The 19,600-nt window shown below is 43.5% G+C and overlaps 1 protein-coding gene across 3 annotated transcripts in view; it reads left to right on the top strand.

The window, feature by feature from the left end:
- The window catches only part of LOC139583682 (dihydropyrimidine dehydrogenase [NADP(+)]-like), a 201,471-nt gene that overhangs the window by 172,568 nt on the left and 9,303 nt on the right, over window positions 1-19,600 (top strand). For all 3 annotated transcript variants that reach the window (XM_071415019.1, XM_071415018.1, XM_071415020.1), the window contains one exon: window positions 8,277-8,456. In XM_071415019.1, the coding sequence (XP_071271120.1) occupies window positions 8,277-8,456 (180 nt within the window). The remainder of the gene's footprint in view (window positions 1-8,276; window positions 8,457-19,600) is intronic.

The following is a 19,600-nucleotide window of genomic DNA, read 5'->3' as shown; positions in this document are numbered from 1 at the left end:
TAACATGATGTAACTACCACTATGCTTGAATATATGGAGAGTGGTACTCAGAAATGTGTTGTATTGAATTTGCCCCAAACATAACACTTTGTATTCAGGACAAAAAGTTAATTGCTTTGCCACATTTTTTGCAGTATTACTTTAGTGGCTTGTTGTAAACAGCATGCATGTTTTGGAATATTTGTATTCTGTACAGGCTTCCTTCTTTTGACTCTGTCAATTAAGTTAGTATTGTGGAGGGCTGCTGCGGTGACTGTATTACCGCCACACCGGCGGTCACGTGTCTTGAAGGCAGTCATATTCCACATGACCGCTTAGTCACGGTAATTCAGCTTCTCCAACCTCTGATGCTGCTGCTGGTCAATGGTAGCCTACCAAACTTGATAACTGCCTGCTACTCAGCACTCTACTGTCCCTGTAATAACTCTGACATCAATGCAAGTGTATTTGAAAATCTAATCAAACACTTCATGAGAGCCCATCAGCTCATGTTGCGCAACATTTCTATAGGCTGTTAAGCACATTGTTTATATTTACAACAGGAGTATAGCCTACCCGGCTGGCATTAAAATGAACCACGGGGAAAAGCGTACTCCATTCCCTATTTAAGTGCATAGATGACATGTATTTTTTCCCGCTGCCTCTGTTTCGATACAGGTGCATGATAATGGTCCATTCTAAATCCAAACAAATGTCACACACATATTATTTAGTATTATGTAAAGACAAGATTAAATCAAGAATAGTCTGATGGGTGACAATATTAGCCTATCACTTGTGAATGATATATTATCACTTGTGAAGGATGCCCAGCATAAGAAACAATACAGTGGGGAGAACAAGTATTTGATACACTGCCGATTTTGCAGGTTTTCCTACTTACAAAGCATGTAGAGGTCTGTCATTTTTATCATAGGTACACTTCAACTGTGAGAGACGGAATCTAAAACAAAAATCCAGAAAATCACATTGTATGATTTTTAAGTAATTAATTTGCATTTTATTGCATGACATAAGTATTTGATCACCTACCAACCAGTAAGAATTCCGGCTCTCACAGACCTGTTAGTTTTTCTTTAAGAAGCCCTCCTGTTCTCCACTCATTACCTGTATTAACTGCACCTGTTTGAACTCGTTACCTGTATAAAAGACACCTGTCCACACACTCAATCAAACAGACTCCAACCTCTCCACAATGGCCAAGACCAGAGAGCTGTGTAAGGACATCAGGGATAAATTGTAGACCTGTACAAGGCTGGGATGGGCTACAGGACAATAGCCAAGCAGCTTGGTGAGAAGGCAACAACTGTTGGCACAATTATTAGAAAATGGAAGAAGTTCAAGATGACGGTCAATCACCCTCGGTCTGGGGCTCCATGCAAGATCTCACCTCGTGGGGCATCAATGATCATGAGGAATGTGAGGGATCAGCCCAGAACTACACGGCAGGACCTGGTCAATGACCTGAAGAGAGCTGGGACCACAGTCTCAAAGAAAACCATTAGTAACACACTACGCCGTCATGGATTAAAATCCTGCAGCGCACGCAAGGTCCCCCTGCTCAAGCCAGCGCATGTCCAGGCCCGTCTGAAGTTTGCCAATGACCATCTGGATGATCCAGAGGAGGAATGGGAGAAGGTCATGTGGTCTGATGAGACAAAAATAGAGCTTTTTGCTCTAAACTCCACTCGCCGTGTTTGGAGGAATAGAAGGATGAGTACAACCCCAAGAACACCATCCCAACCGTGAAGCATGGAGGTGGAAACATCATTCTTTGGGGATGCTTTTCTGCAAAGGGGACAGGACGACTGCACCGTATTGAGGGGAGGATGGATGGGGCCATGTATCGCGAGATCTTGACCAACAACCTCCTTCCCTCAGTAAGAGCATTGAAGATGGGTCGTGGCTGGGTCTTCCAGCATGACAACGACCCGAAACACACAGCCAGGGCAACTAAGGAGTGGCTCCGTAAGAAGCATCTCAAGGTCCTGGAGTGGCCTAGCCAGTCTCCAGACCTGAACCCAATAGAAAATCTTTGGAGGGAGCCGAAAGTCCGTATTGCCCAGCGACAGCCCCGAAACCTGAAGGATCTGGAGAAGGTCTGTATGGAGGAGTGGGCCAAAATCCCTGCTGCAGTGTGTGCAAACCTGGTCAAGAACTACAGGAAACGTATGATCTCTGTAATTGCAAACTAAGGTTTCTGTACCAAATATTCAGTTCTGCTTTTCTGATGTATCAAATACTTATGTCATGCAATAAAATGCAAATTAATTACTTAAAAATCATACAATGTGATTTTCTGGATTTTTGTTTTAGATTCCTTCTCTCACAGTTGAAGTGTACCTATGATAAAAATTACAGACCTCTACATGCTTTGTAAGTAGGAAAACCTGCAAAATTGTCAGTGTATCAAATACTTGTTCTCCCCACTGTACTTTTTTTTGTGAATCATAGTCACACACCTCATGTAGCCTAGCCCATAGGCCTATATGTTTTAAAAAGGTTTGTATCATAATTAAAGTGGCCAAATAACTTCTTAAAATTAAGCACATTAATCCGCTTTACATGGGGTGTAGAGCCTAACTGGCATATAAAATAAATGTTCCTTTTTCAGGACCCTTTCCAAAAATCCAAATAACTTCACAGATCTTTATTGTAAAGGGTTTAAACACTGTTTCTCATGCATGTTCAATGAACCATAAACAATTAATGAACATGCACCTGTGGAACGGTCGTTAAGACTCTAACAGCTTATAGACGGTAGGCAATTAAGCTCACAGTTATGAAACTGTACGTCTGGCACCTGTTGGATCGCAGGGTGAGGGCTAGGGCCATTTCCCCCAGAAATGTCAGGGAACTTGCAGGTGCCTTGGTGGAAGAGTGGGGTAACATCTCACAGCAAGAACTGGCAAATCTGGTGCAGTCCATGAGGAGGAGATGCACTGCAGTACTTAATGCAGCTGGTGGCCACACCAGATACTGACTGTTACTTTTGATTTTGACCCCCTTTGTTCAGGGACACATTATTCAATTTCTGTTAGTTACATGTCTGTGGAACTTGTTCAGTTTATGTATCAGTTGTTGAATCTTGTTATGTTCATACAAATATGTACACATGTTAAGTTTGCTGAAAATAAACGCAGTTGACAGTGAGAGGACGTTTCTTTTTTGCTGAGTTTATAAGCAGCGTGTGAGTCAAGTTTGGGGAAGATCATTTTAACCATAACAATGCACCATTTGCGCTTATAGCCTAATACCATGTGCGCATTGCCGCATTTATAATGTGAAGAAATAGCCTAATACTTTAGAACTTTCAGCTTACAATGTTGATAATGTGTTGCGTCAAAAAAACGTTTTTATGCAATGTGGCTGACGCAACACACTAGTGGTTGTATTAATGTGGGATCTATCGCATCCCACAACTGTCCCAGACTGTTTGTAATATTTATTTGTCGCACAGAATAGAATAGGATGACTTTTGTACTATGGGGGATAGTAGATTGACATAAGCTAGTGCTTTTGCTGTTCGTTAGGCCTACTCATCTTGTTGGCTGACGAAAAGTAAATGTGGACAGTTCATCCAATATCTTCAATATGCACATCGGAATTGGATAAGGACACGCACAGTTGCGTCTCCAATGTGTCTGTCTTCACTTGTAGCCTGTGAGAAAGACCCAATCACGTGACGGAGAGCCGTGTGAGTGAGAGACTCTTCGGAATGCCCAGCACACTCAGGGAGAAGGGCACAACGCAGCACTCCGGGCCGCAAAAGGCATGGATTCTTTTAGGGTGCATTACGGCCACAAGGGGAATACCGTTGTGAAATTCGAGGCATTATCAAGTGCTTGTCAAATTGTGAATGAGAGACTATTGGAGTGTGCACATCCTGCAAAGAAAAAGCAGTGCTCATGCCTTTTCAAGTGACTTTTTTCAAATCATCATTAGAGTCTGAGCCTTACAATGTATTCAAAATCAAAACATGTAGCCCAACATTTGTAGAACACCTAAAGTTACATTAATAACTCTAAATGAACTATATAGTAGGACCTTTTTCCTTGTTAACCGCTCAACACAGAATAGCCGCCGCATGTGAGCACTCCCTCAAATCGTTTGGAGAAAATGTTTATTTTTTATTTAGCTTTGTTCAATTGTATTCATCATACTATAACATAATATAAAGTAATGCCACAGAATTATAAGCAAATCTTGTCTGCTAAATTAACTAGTGTAGCCCACAGCCATTTGGCATAGCCACTTCAGGACCTAAGGACAACTCAGAGTATGCTATTATGTTCTTCTGAAATAGTCTACATTTTCATCAAATCATGCTTCTTTAGACCTGTCTAAAGTACATAATGGATTTATTGTGAATGTGTAGGCTATATTACATGGATTTATTCGACTTTTTTAAATGGCTTGTAGGCTATGTGTGTAAGCCAGGAGATGCTAAATGTATTTATGTTAATTAACGGTCAATTACCGTGAGACCGACAGTTATTTGCTTGCCACTCACCGGCTGATGTAATTTCGGGACCGCTACAGCCCTAGTTGATCCATCCTAATTTTTTTCCTTTCACAGCCGTTAAACTCTAACTGTTTTAGTTACCATTGGCCTCATGGTGAAATCCCTGGGCGGTTTCCTTCCTCTCTGGCAACTGATATGGAAAGGACACCTTTATCTTTGTAGTGACTGGGTGTATTGATACACCATCCAAAGTGTAATTAATAACTTCACCATGCTCAAAGGGATATTCAATGTCTGCTTTTTTGTTGTTGTTCATCTACCAGGTGCCTTTCTTTGCGAGGCATTAAAAAACCTTCCTGGTCTTTGTGGTTGAATCTGTGTTTGAAATTCACTGCGCGACTGAGGGACCTTATAGATAATTGTACGTGTGGTGTACAGAGATGAGGTAATCATTCAAAAATCATGTTAAACACTATTATTGCACACAGATTGAGTCCATGCAACTTATTATGTAACTTGTTAAAAACATATTTACTCCTGATCCTATTTAGAATTGCCATAACAAATTGGTAGAATATTTATTGACTCAAGAAATGTCAACTTTTCATTTTTTATGAATTTGTAAAAATGTCTGAAACCATTATTCCATTATTTTACATTATGGGGTATTGTTTGTAGGCCAGTGACAATAAATCTAAATTTAATCAGCAAAATGTGGAAAACGTCAAGGGTTGTGAATACTTTCTGAAGGCTCTGTACATGTTGTGTCTTTACCTCCTAGAATGAGTAGTGTATAGTTCTAATAACTGACATATTTTCCCTGTGAATCACTGAAATGTAATGCATGTCCACAGTTGTTTTCCCCCAATACTATTTGTTGTAACGATGTAGACATCCTTATCAGAAATGTATTCTGTGTTATTTAGTTGGAGCAGGGCATATAGGGGCAGGCAACAAGCAGCTTTTTTTCTTTTAACAAGCAGCGCTATGCAAATCAGAATCCTAATGAAAGCATATCTCTGAGCCAAAGCTTGAGAGAATAAATGCCTTAATTTTCACAACATGGGGCCAGTCGCTGGTGAATTTACTTTTTGAAATACACAAATGACACAGCAGAACAGATTCATGTTCATTCCCCCTCTAGAAATAATTTGTTATGACTATCTCAGAGCAATGTAAAACAACATTGACAAAACATCGCCCCACTAACCTAACCCAAGCATCTCAAGTAGTAGTGCTGATCTAGGATCAGTTTTGTCTTTTCGATCATGATGATTAAGAGTATATGGACAAGAAGGACCTGATCCTAATCAGCACCGATACTCTGAGACGCTTTGTGAAAACAGGCCCCGACCTCAGTCTGGTCTGTTTGATGTGGTGTTCCCCTAGGTTCAGTACTCGGCCTCGTTTTAATCCTGGAGTTGTTCTCAGTCAGATCAGTGCAGGGCGATGTCAGCTCAGCTCAGCTCATAGATGGCGGTGTCTGATAAGCACGTCGTCTTATCTCTCCGGCTGCTCTAAGACTCACCATGGCACCGTGGCTTCTGTCAAAATGAAGTAGTGGAGACAGACAGACGCACAAAGACAATGTTTCCCAGTGTGTGATGCAGATCAGATAGTCTCTCTCTTTGCTGAAGGAAGGAAAGAGAGGATAAACCATGTGAATGGGGTTCACCCAGGAGTTTTACTACACGCCTTCCATTTCACCACTCTGCTCTAACTGACTGCTGCCGTGATCAGCCTTATTCCATCTGACTAACCTTTAATTAAATAGATGGATTTCATTGTAAATGAGTGGAGACTGTAAGCAGTGTGTAGGTAGTGTGGTATCTGAGACCTATAAAACGCTGGCTTGGACCCAAACTCGTTCCTGGGCTTCCCCTGTGTGCACGTTTTTAGTTTTTTGCTCTAGCACTACACAGCTGATTCAAATAGCCAACTCATCATCAAGCTTGAATGATTTGAATCACCCGTGTAGTGCGAGGGGCGCCAGGACCAAGTTTGGGAAACCCTGTACTAGAGTATGGGGAAATTCAATACACTGTGTTATGTAATTCCGAATGACATATTTATGTACTTTGCACTGTGTGCCCAAGTTAGTGTAACGGTTGTCGAAACGTTGGTTATGGAGTTTATATAGAGCATATATTGTGTGTAACTTTCTTTGTATATTTTCATACAGTTGATTCTCCACTAGTCAGCACCACTACTTTTATGTTTTAATTTTTTTATTTCACCTTTATTTAACCAGGTAGACAAGTTGAGAACAAGTTCTCATTTACAATTGTGACCTGGCCAAGATAAAGCAAAGCAGTTCGACACATACAACAACACAGAGTTACACATGGAGTAAAACAAACAGTCAATAATACAGTAGAAAAATAAGTCTATATACAATGTGAGCAAGTGAGGTGAGATAAGGGAGGTAAAGGCAAAGCTAGTGAGGGAGATAAGTGTTTCCAGTTTCAGAGATTTTTGTAGTTCGTTCCAGTCATTGGCAGCAGAGAACTGGAAGGAGAGGCGGCCAAAGGAAGAATTGGTTTTGGGGGTAACCAGAGAGATATATCTGCTGGAGCGCGTGCTACAGGTGGGTGCTGCTATGGTGACCAGCGAGCTGAGATAAGGGGGGCCTTTACCTTGCAGGGTCTTGTAGATGATCTGGAGCCAGTGGGTTTGGCGACGAGTATGAAGAGGGCCAGCCAACGAGAGCATACAGGTCGCAGTGGTGGGTAGTATATGGTGCTTTGGTGACAAAACGGATGGCACTGTGATAGACTGCATCCAATTTATTGAGTAGGGTATTGGAGGCTATTTTGTAAATGACATCGCCGAAGTCGAGGATTGGTAGGATGGTCAGATTTACGAGGGTATGTTTGGCAGCATGAGTGAAGGATGCTTTGTTGCGGAATAGGAAGCCAATTCTAGATTTAACTTTGGATTGGAGATGTTTGATGTGAGTCTGGAAGGAGAGTTTACAGTCTAACCAGACACCTAGGTATTTGTAGTTGTCCACATATTCTAAGTCAGAGCCGTCCAGAGTAGTGATGTTGGACAGGCGGGCAGGTGCAAGCAGTGATCGGTTGAAGAGCATGCATTTAGTTTTACTTGCATTTAAGAGCAATTGGAGGCCACGGAAGGAGAGTTGTATGGCATTGAAGCTCTCCTGGAGGGTTGTTAACACAGTGTCCAAAGAAGGGCCAGAAGTATACAGAATGGTGTCGTCTGCGTAGAGGTGGATCAGAGACTCACCAGCAGCAAGAGCGACATCATTGATGTATACAGAGAAGAGAGTCGGTCCAAGAATTGAACCCTGTGGCACCCCCATAGAGACTGCCAGAGGCTCGGACAACAGACCCTCCGATTTGACACACTGAACTCTATCAGAGAAGTAGTTGGTGAACCAGCCGAGGCAATCATTTGAGAAGCCAAGGCTATCGAGTCTGCCGATGAGGATGTGGTGATTGATAGAGTCGAAAGCCTTGGCCAGGTCAATGAATACGGCTGCACAGTATTGTTTCTTATCGATGGCGGTTAAGATATCGTTTAGGACCTTGAGCGTGGCTGAGGTGCACCCATGACCAGCTCTGAAACCAGATTGCATAGCGGAGAAGGTATGGTGGGATTCGAAATGGTCGGTAATCTGTTTGTTGACTTGGCTTTCGAAGACCTTAGAAAGGCAGGGTGTGCGTCAGCTCATGCTTTTCACTGGACCAAGTTATTGTAATAACATCATTAGCGTTTGTGTGTGTGTGTGTGTTTGTGTGCGTGCTTGTATGCGTGTGTGCGTGCATGTGCGATTTTCCGCCACTAGGTGTGCAGCGCGGTGCAGAACCAGGACTTCACTCTGATCGAGGACTACTGCCTGGGTCTAAAGACTCTGCTCTACCTGAAGAGCATCGAGGAGCTACAGGACTGGGATGGCCAATCACCTCCCACATTGCGCCACCAGAAGGGCAAACCTGTACCGCGACTGGAGGAACTGGTGGGCAAGGTGAGTGATTGACAGCTAATCCAACCATTAACTCAATCTACCTGTACACACTTACCCATTAGCATTGCACTGTGACTGCACTTCCCCTTCGCTACTCCTACACCCCTCCATTTACTTGGTCCTATTATCAGCTTGGTCCTCTTGGTCTTGATCCCTTTACCCATCCATTATAAACCAGACATCATTTCAACAGCAGACGACATGCAGGCTTTTAGTTACTGCATTACTAGTATTACTGGGACACATCTGTACCTGTGTATTTACATCACACTATTGGTGGCAGCCTGGACTTTATCACATTGCAATTACTGCATTGTCCACACTGAATGTTAAGTGCTCTGTTCTATTCAGAGCTACAGCTGATTTCAAGGCTGCTGTTTAGTCTTCCAGCTAGCAGGATCTGACTCACTGAAGGAGCTCACAGATCAACCTTCTGAGGGATGGTTTAATATCAGATTTGAATCAAAAGAGGTGGCTTTGTCTGAAATCCCCTCCTATAATAACTTGGCTAAGAGCAGGTGCTTTAGTCACTGGTTCTGGCACTAATATAAATGGCCAGACATGCCTATGATGAATAGCTTAGATACTATAAATTCAAATTCAAAAAGCACAGACGGTGAGGAAAAGTCCTAATGGTTTATTATTGTTAGTTTACTTTGAAATAGAACATCAATCATTCTCGGAAAACGATTTGTACAAGCGCCGTCTTAATCCAATGCCAGTCGTTCATAACACAATACAAAATAAAAAAAGTCTCAAATCAAATTTGACAAAAGGCAATTGTCAAAACATTCCCTCTATTAGGTTTTACAGTCCACAATTCTGCATTTCTACAATCTCTGTCATATTTATGGGAAAAATAGAAAATAAATGTGAAATGCCCAGAATGAATGTAAATGAGGGAAAATACAACTTCAGTCAACTCTTTTCAGCATTCCAGATTAGAGGTGGTTATCAGATCACAGGCGTGTGGGTTCTACACCAACCGAGGGAAGGCTATAAAGCTCCAGATTCACTACAGTCCTGACGACGGGACATCTCACCGCATCGCAAATGCAACAGTTGAAATGCTAATGCTAAATGAGTGGAGGAGTGGAGGATGAGAGAGGAAGGAATACATGTGTAGGAGGTGAGGAATATCAGAAAAGTGGAAACAGTAATTCCCTCATCTGCTGCTGTATTAACTCTCCATTGTTGTGGGGAATTGTCAGCACAACAACAACAATTATAGCAGAAGAGGTAGTGGTGTTGTCTTGAAGCTGAGAGAGAGGAGAAGGTAGAGAGAGTGTGTGTGTGTGTGCCTGCGTGTTTTTTTTGTTGTTGTTTTTTTGTGAAGCTGTGTGGTGTCATGTAGAAACATTGTCCCAGACATGGAGAAGCAGCCTGTACATCACATCTCCCTGGGGCAACGTGGTGCTGGATACACTGACTGATACTAGTGCACGGTGACACCAGGAAAGGACGAATCACTCACATCACCGGCTCTCAGCTCTCAGGCGACAACATTAACCGGAGTAGTTTTTATACAAAAGCTTTGTTCTGGCTTTTACTTAGAAGGAAAAAGGCTTTGTGGACTCTTTTGGACGTAGCTTTTTTTTAAGGTCAATTCTCAGCTCTCACATAAGTCTGTATTACATAGTATGAAATAGCTCTGGGCCCGGTTTCCCAAAAGCATCTCAAGGCTAAGTTCATTGTTAGAGCCTTCGTAGGAGCATCGTTAAATCTCCAAGGTGTTTTCCAAAACCAATGTTATTAACGTTGCACTTGAAAACGCTCGTAATCTAACTTCTGCCTCAGACCACTCGTAGAACAGCTAGTGCTTCGTTAGATGCTTCTTTAACCTCCCGCGTCACTTTATACACAAAAGATCACCGCTAAACATAGAATAACATGGTTTATCCGTCTACCTGTGACCGCCGATAACCTCAGAACAAAGTTGACTACAACAAATACAATGTTGCTAATGTCTTTGCAATTGATACAAGCAAGTGAAATATAAAAAGATGCTTGAAATGAAAATAGAGATGACTGCATTCAAATATAAATACAGTAGGCCTATTTTAATCGTGTTGAAATACATTTCATGTTCAATCAATTGAGTTCTATTTTTCTTCTTCTGGGCTACTGCCTATAACTTGTTTCAATATATTTAATGATGTGTATCCTAACATGTGCGCAATGATGTGCCAAATCTGTGATTTTGTGCATTTTTGTTGGGTAAGTATTAGAATAAGCCACCTCGGTATTTGCAGCCGTAGGTAGTAATACACTATATATACAAAAGTATGTGGACACCCCTTCAAATTAGTGGATTCGGCTATTTCAGCCACACCCATTGCTGACAGGTGTATAAAATCGAGCACACAGCCATGCAATCTCTATAGACAAACATTGGCAATAGAAGGACCTTACTGAAGAGCTCAGTGACTTTCAACGTGGCACCATCATAGGATGCCACCTTTCCAACAAGTCAGTTCGTCAAATTTCTGCCCTGGTCAACTGTAAGTGCTCAGCCGCAAAGTGGTAGGCCACACAAGCTCACAGAACGGGACCGCTGAGTGCGGAAGCGCTGAGCTCGTAAAAATTGTCTGTCCTCGGGTGCAACACTCAAACCAAATCAAATCAATTTTATTACAACACATGCGCCGAATACAACCTTACAGTGAAATGCTTACTTACAAACCCCTAACCGACAGTGCAATTTTTAAAAATACGGATAAGAATAAGAGATAAAAGTAACAAGTAATTAAGAAGCAGCAGTAAAAAAGAACAATACAGTTGAAGTTTACATACACATTATGTCAAGCAAAGAGGCACTGACTTCTGATTTCAACTGTACATGTAGGTAGAGTTAATTAAAGTGACTATGCATAGATTACAACAGAGAGTGGCAGTGGTGTGTAGAGGAGGGGGGGGGATGCGAATAGTCGTGGTAGCAATTTGACTAGATGTTCAGGAGTCTTATGGCTTGGGGTTAGAAGCTGTTTAGAAGCCTCTTGGACCTAGACTTGGCGCTCCGGTACCGCTTGCCGTGTGGTAGCAGAGAGAACAGTCTATGACTAGGGTGGCTGGAGTCTTTGACAATTTTTAGGGCCTTCCTCTGACACTCCTGGTATAGAGGTCCTGGATGGCAGGAAGCTTGGCCCCAGTGATGTACTGGGCCGTTCGCAATACCCTCTGTAGTGCCTTGCAGTCGGAGGCTGAGTAGTTTCCATACCAGGCAGTGATGCAACCAGTCAGGATGCTTTCGATGGTGCAGCTGTAGAACCTTTTGAGGATCTGAGGACCCATGACAAATCTTTTCAGTCTCCTGGGGGGGAATAGGTTTTGTTGTGCCCGCTCCACGACTGTCATGTTGTGCTTGGATCATGTTAATTTGTCGGTGATGTGGACACCAAGGAACTTGAAGCTTTCAACCTGCTCCACTGCAGCCCCCTCGATGAGAATGGGGGCATGCTCGGTCCTCTTTTCCTGTAGTCCACGGTCATCTCTTTTGTCTTGATCACGTTGAGGGAGAGGTTGTTGTCCTGGCACCACACGGCGAGGTCTCTGACCTCCTCCCTATAGGCTGTCTCGTTGTTGTGTTGTCGGCAAATTTAATGATGGTGTTGGAGTCGTGCCTGGCCGTGCAGTCATGAGTGAACAGGGAGTACAGGAGGGGGCTGAGCACGCACCCCTGAGGGGTCCCTGTGTTGAGGATCAGTGTGACGGATGTGTTGTTACCTACCCTTACCACCTGGGGGCGGCCCGTCAGGAAGTCCAGGATCCACTGTTTTCTAAACTGCCTCTGGAAGCAACGTCAGCACAATAAATGTTTCTTTGGGAGCTTCATGAAATGGGTTTCCATGGCCGAGCAGCCGCACACAAGCTTAAGATCACCATGCACAATGCCAAGCGTCGGCTGGAGTGGTGTAAAGCTTGCCGGCATTGGACTTTGGAGCTGTAGAAACGCGTTCTCTAGAGTGATGAATCATGCTTCACCATCTGGCAGTTCGACTGACTAATCTGGGTTTGGCGGATGCCAGGAGAAGGCTACCTGCCCACTGTGCCAACTGTAAAGTTTGGTGGAGGAGAAATAATGGTCTGGGGCTGTTTTTCATGGTTCGGGCTAGGCCCCTTAGTTCCAGTGAAGGGAAATCTTAACGCTACAGCATACAATGACATTCTAGACGATTCTGTGCTTCAGCTTTGTTGCAACAGTTTGGTTAAGGCCCTTTCCTGATTCAGTATGACAATGCCCCTGTGCACAAAGCGAGGTCCGTACAGAAATGTATTGTCGAGATTGGTGTGGAAGAACTTGACTGGCATGCACAGAGCCCTGACCTCAACTCCATTGAACACCTTTGGGTTGAATTGGAACGCCGACTGCAAGCCGGGCCTAATCGCCCCAACATCTGTGCCCGACCTCACTAATGCTCTTGTGGCTGCAAGTCCCCGCAGCAATGTTCCAACATCTAGTGAAAAGCTTTCCCAGAAGAGTGGAGGCTGTTATAGCAGCAAAGGGGGGACCAACTCCATATTAATGGCCATTATTTTTGAATGAGATGTTCAACGAGCAGGTGTCCACATACTGTTGGTCATGCAGTGTATCTCTAGGAGCTGATCCGTCAGTATTGTGAAATAATTATAATGTTATGGTAATATTTGAATTGAGAAAGCTAATCCGAGAGCAGCACTGCCTCTCTTTCGATCCTATCAGTATGACACATGCTTCAACGGCGTGCTTAGCAACCGTTCTCTCTGCGTGGTGTTTTAGGAAACGCATGTTGCATCTCCGGCTGTTGTAGGAAAGATGCCTTGTTAAAGCAGGAAAATATCGGTATCAGGAAACCAGGCCCAGGTCTTCTACTTTTAGTTGGGAGATTTCAGACGTTGCGTTAGTCGGCCAAAAATATGACATTTGTTTTGTTTTGTTTTTGTATCGGTGGATAGGTACAGGTAACTGCCAAAGTAAAGGAAACACTTGAGTAAATTAGGGATTTGAAGCATATTGAAAGCAGGGTCTTCCACACAGGTGTGGTTCCTGAGTAAATTAAGCAACTAACATCCCATCATATGTTTAGGGTCATGTATAAAAATGCCCAGTTGCCCATTATTTTGGCTACCATGTCTAGAAGAGGAGATCTCAGTGACATTGAAAGAGGAGCATAGGGGGTTTTAAGTGTGTGTGTCAAATCAAATGAAATTGTATTTGTCACATGCTTCATAAACAACTGGTTTAGACTAACAGTAAATTGCTTACTTACTGGTCCTTTTCCAACAATGCAGTTAAAGATAAGCAACATTTAAAAAAATGGTGTGTGTGTCTCAGTCACCAGATCTCAACTCAATTCAACTCTTATGGGAGATTCGGTAGAGGCGCCTAAGACAGCATCTTCCAACACTATCAACAAAACACTAAATTATGGATTTCTTTTTATGGAAGAATGGTGTCACATCCCTCCAATAGAGTTCCAGAAACTTGTAGAATCTATGCCAAAACACATGGAATCTCTTGTGGCGGCTCGTGGTGGCCCAACGCCCTATTAAGACACTTTATGTTGGTGTTTCCTTTATTTTGTCAGTTACCTGTAGATAGGAATGCCTCATAGCGTTCATGGAGGCCTGGTGTACAGAGCTAGCCTGGGCCCTGTCTTTGACTTAGTGGACAGTATAGATAGAAAGTGACATCTCACCTGTGTTTGTGTGTAGGGCAGCTGTTGCCGCGAGGCAGAGGAACAGTGGCATTGACCCAATGAGACAAATACACCAAGCACACCATGGAGGGAGGGGGAGGGGCAGGATCACATTACTTACAGTACAGTCAAGACCAGGGTTTGTGTATGTGTGTGTACGTGTTTAACTATAGTAAGCTGTACGAGAGTGTGTGTGTGCACGTGTGTATGTGAGGGTGATTGGGTGGGGGTGGGTGGGTGGGTGGACGTGTGCGTGCTTCAGAAAGTCAGACTCAAAGGTAGAGTAGTCGGAGGGGGAAAAAAAGGTTTGGTAGAGAGACAGTGAGGCTGTGTGTGTCAGAGTGCACAAGACATTTGCGAGAAAGGTAGAGAAAGAAACCTCAAATGGAAAAAAAGAGAGGTAGTTAGCGAGAGACGGAGCTCATAAAAGAGAAAAAGAAAGTGAGAAGAGAAGTCACTGTCACTGCAATTCCCGGGAATGTCAGTTGATAAAAGGAGTAGGAGCGTTCAGCTAAAGACTTTTTTTTTTCTCTCTCTCACTGTTAGTATAAGTAGTGAGAGAGAATGCTGTCTCAAATAGTCTGCCTCGGTGGCAATCCATGCTCTCTCATGGGATGATCTATCCTTATTTCACCGTTTAGAGTGTGGAGTCCAATTTCAGTGAACTTCAGTCCTTCATAAGTAATTTAAGAAGTAGACTGAAGTTACCTCAATGGAAAATCAAATAATTATTTTGGCTGTGCTTCAATAGTGGGTGGCTCCATCAAACAAATTCATTTTTTGGGCTGTCAACACAGGTTCATGTACAACTGTTTGCACACAGTCAACAGTCTTGGCTGGACTCTGGAACATGCAAATAACATGCCAGACATAAAATCTCTGCTACTGCAAAAATAATAAGGATAATTTTTTCAACTTTTATAGCGCTTTTAAAAGAATAACAAAGTGCTTTAAAACACACAAAAAAGACTTGAAGAACAACATCACAACATCATGAGATGGACAGTCATTATAAAGTTCATGTCTTGAGTGGTCATCTGAGGAAAAACGAAAACATTTATAAGAAATAAATAAAGAGCATCATGTCCAGGGGGTGTACTTCTCCATCAAGCTGCCTCACGCTACAGAAACAGACTCGTCTTACTTTCCTGCAATTAAGAATGCACTAAGCACACGCCTGATATGCAGTACATACTGGGTCACAGCATCAGCAGAAACATGGAGTGCATGGTGCAAACTGAAGTGCAGACCCATCACTCTACTGCATGGTGATTGCAACCCTGTGAGCTGACAGTAACAGTTAGGCTTATGAGATGCTAGCTAACGTGTGAAGCTAACATGTGCTCCGTGTGGGACTGCTCATGCCCCAGACGAGAGGCTCAGCACCACAGGTATTTGTTAGGCAGCAGGCTGGCTGGAACAGGCGATGAGACCCACTACTGGGCCGACACAGGGAAGGAGAGCTCCACAGTCCCCTAGAACTAGTCCAATGTTACCTTTTTGTGGTGTCTCTCCTGGTATCTCCACCCCCACACAGACTCCCAATCCACACAGTCGCCTCCCCCTCTGTCTCCTCCACCTCCTCCTCTCTGCTGGTGCCAATGCCAAACAAGGGGTGGGAGTGAGAGAGGTGTTGCTGGCTAGGCTACCCCTGAGCTGCTGCACAGTTGGGGAGGGGTGGGGGGTTGTTAAATAGTGATTTGGCCGTCTACACGGCACGGCGGAGTCTGGTTGAGCTTGGCAGGCCTGCAGGGGTAATGAAGCCTTGGACCAGCCTGACCTACCCCCTCTCTGCTGGGGGCCTGCCTGGCAACACTCTGGCTCAAGTGAGGTGGTGATGGGCTGATATTGGGGGTGGTGGAAGGGTGCTGGCTGGGGAGGGGGGTGGTACTGACTACTCTGAGGTTCTATTACTTTATTGAGGGAAAGTTGATTGTTGAAGTATTTTCGTAGATATTTAATCCAATGGCAGGTAGTCTAGCAGTTAAGCGCATTGGGCCAGTAACCGAAAGGTTGCTGGTTCGAATCCCCGAGCCATCTAGGTGAAAAATATGTTGATGTGACCTTGAGCAGGGCGCTTAACCCTCATCGCTCTGGATAAGAGCATCTGCTAAATGACTCAAATGTAAAATTATGATAGTGTACCTTGTTGCCATTTTGATTGTTGGCACTGATAGAGAAACCACAATATGCCTCTAAAAGGCACAAATTACAGCTATTTGAATTGTAGATTGTCAGAGTTACCCAGAGTAAGACTACCTTTACTTGACACATTTATTAGTCGTATGTACAGGATACACATGGTATACAGCGTCCAATGAAATGCTTACTTGCAGGTTCCTTCTCGACAATGCAACAACAATAATAAATAATAAAATATAAGAACATGAACATAAGGTAAATGACTTAGTAGAACAGAATACATTTTTTAGCATAATTATAATACAAGAAGGCACAATTTATTGTCCAGTATTTATACGTGTTTTGGGGAAGGGGTGATTCAGGGGCAAGTGTTTAATTTAGCAATCATAGTAAGAGTCTGGTAGCAGCAGTTGTGATGTGCGTATATGCGTGTGTGGATTAGTGTATGTCTGTGTGGGTGTGAGCTTGAGTGAGTGCATTTGTGCTAAGGTGCAGGTGGTCAGTCCAGTTCAAGTGTTCAGCAGTCTGATGGCTGTTGGTATCAGACCTCATGCTCCGATACCGTCTGACCAACAATAAGGGAGTGAACAGCTCGTGGATGGTATTTATGTGGTCCTTGATGATGCTGCAGACCTTCCTCTGGCACCGTTTCCACTAGATGTAAATGTCCTGACATTGTTGTCAATTAAAGGTAATATCAGATTTAAATACAGATTAGGTATCCACTCACTAGCCTTTAAATCCCTCTCCCAACGTGTTCAGTACATCAATTACACCCACTGTTTATTCTGTTTGAACCTGATGTGAGTAACACCAGTCCAGGTGTGGGCTGTGGAATCCAAACCATACTGTGGCTGTATCCAAAATGGGATTTAATCCCTATGTAGGGCCCATAGGGCTCTGGTCAAAAGTAGTGCACTATTTATAGAATGGGGTGCCATTTGGGACACAGCCTGTGGTAAATGATATGAGAAGTGAAAGGGGAGTCAGCCTGTCCTCCAGACCATTAGCCAGACCGTCCTCCCCAACCAGAGTATAGATGTACAGTTATTGCCACGGCTGTCTGCTTCCTCTTTGGGATCTTTCATTAGGCCGCCCTCATATTCGGCCCCTGAGACAGAGGCCAAATCATGTCTCTGAGCCGCTTGTGTGTTTGTTATTAGGGACCTCTGGTGGGCGGGCAGGCTGGCTGGCTGGCTGGCTGACTGACTTTCTGACTGTTGGTGGGGTTGACAGTGAGAGAAGGATAGAAACCATGCTGTTTACACCACGCTAGGAAAGGTAATGTCCGGACATGTTGGTCTGGCCAAATATCAGCTAACATGTCTCAATGTTCAGTGCCTTCATTGTCCCCCACGATGAAATCGGGAAGGGAACTGTGGATCTGTCTCCGTTCGTTCGTACATTAGTTTACCAATATCTCAGACAGCACTGGGACGATTTTGATGAAACTTGGGTGAATGATGTGTCTTGCCATAGAGATCCAGCATTTACAAAATGACACTGATTGGCCCAAGGCGGAAGCTATAGTAATTAACAGATATTTGGACATTTGGAAACCAAGCTTACTCGTCTGTATTTTGTGGAACTTGTGTGGTATAATGCGGCCAAATCAGAATGAATTGGGACCAAATTGGTTTGCATATTGATAAATGTTAACGAACATGCAACACAAGTCAACAAGTCCTTTGCAGTAACTTTTTAATTGCCACTTTGGGGTTTTGGAGATGAATTTCACCCACACAGTTTTTACATGGGAGGTGATTTTCCATCCTCTAAAACTGTGATCTGTACCGACACACAAGGCAACAGACTCCTCTCCACTCACAGCATAATTTATGAAGGCAGATCAGATGCACATACAATACAGGTTATTAATTCCTCCTGCAACACTGCTCTCTTGATTAACAGTTTAAAGAAACAGAACAAAATACAACACACAAACAAATCAAACTGATGACAAGTTATTGTGTTTGTTTGTTTACCTGTTAGGGGGAGGAACACACTGGCATCCAATTAAGGGTTGTTGTGTGATTGTTTTAAGACGTGGCTGGCGCTAGCTGCTTGGCAGTTTGGGTAAAAGACTACGGCACTCAACGTACCCAATCTCTCCTCTCCTCTCTCTCTCTCTCTCTCTCTCTCTCTCTCTCTCTCTCTCTCTCTCTCTCTCTCTCTCTCTATGTCTCTCTCTCTCTCCTCTCTCTCTCTCTCTCTCTCTCTCTCTCTCTCTCTCTCTCTATGTCTCTCTATGTCTCTCTCTCTCTCCTCTCTCTCTCTCTCTCTCTCTCTCTCTCTCTCTCTCTCTCTCTCTCTCTCTCTCTCTCTCTCTCTCTCTCTCTCTCTCTCTCTCTCTCTCTCTCTCTCTCTCTCTCTCTCTCTCTCTCTCTCTCTCTCTCGTGGTTGGTGTGGTGGGCCTTCATCTCTGGCTGTGGTTTCCCCAGCCCCTTCCTTCCACTCTGTGGTTTATAGCCATGGACCTTAGAGGCTAAAATACATTTTAATGTTCTTTTATAGCAGGGGGAAAAGAAGAAGAAGAAGAGGTAGGGAAAAAAACAAGAACAGAATAATTGTTGGATTAGAACTTATCTGGTAGTACTGTGCCTGGTTTAAATGAATGAGGGCTGAACACACAGATACAGTGGGGAGAACAAGTATTTGATACACTGCCAATTTTGCAGGTTTTCCTACTTACAAAACATGTAGAGGTCTGTAATTTTTATCATAGGTACACTTCAAATGTGAGAGACGGAATCTAAAACAAAAATCCAGAAAATCACATTGTATGATTTTTAAGCAATTAATTTGCATTTTATTGCATGACATAAGTATTTGATCACCTACCAACCAGTAAGAATTCCGGCTCTCACAGACCTGTTAGTTTTTCTTTAAGAAGCCCTCCTGTTCTCCACTCATTACCTGTATTAACTGCACCTGTTTGAACTCGTTACCTGTATAAAAGACACCTGTCCACACACTCAATCAAACAGACTCCAACCTCTCCACAATGGCCAAGACCAGAGAGCTGTGTAAGGACATCAGGGATAAAATTGTAGACCTGCACAAGGCTGGGATGGGCTACAGGACAATAGGCAAGCAGCTTGGTGAGAAGGCAACAACTGTTGGCGCAATTATTAGAAAATGGAGGAAGTTCAAGATGACGGTCAATCACCCTCGGTCTGGGGCTCCATGCAAGATCTCACCTCGTGGGGCATCAATGATCATGAGGAAGGTGAGGGATTAGCCCAGAACTACACGGCAGGACCTGGTCAATGACCTGAAGAGAGCTGGGACCACAGTCTCAAAGTAAACCATTAGTAACACACTACG

This window comes from Salvelinus alpinus, chromosome 8, assembly GCF_045679555.1.
Source record: "Salvelinus alpinus chromosome 8, SLU_Salpinus.1, whole genome shotgun sequence".
In the NCBI taxonomy this organism is placed as follows: Eukaryota; Metazoa; Chordata; class Actinopteri; order Salmoniformes; family Salmonidae; genus Salvelinus; species Salvelinus alpinus.
Note: the sequence above shows the minus strand (reverse complement) of the source record. Positions and strands in the feature narration are given on the sequence as shown.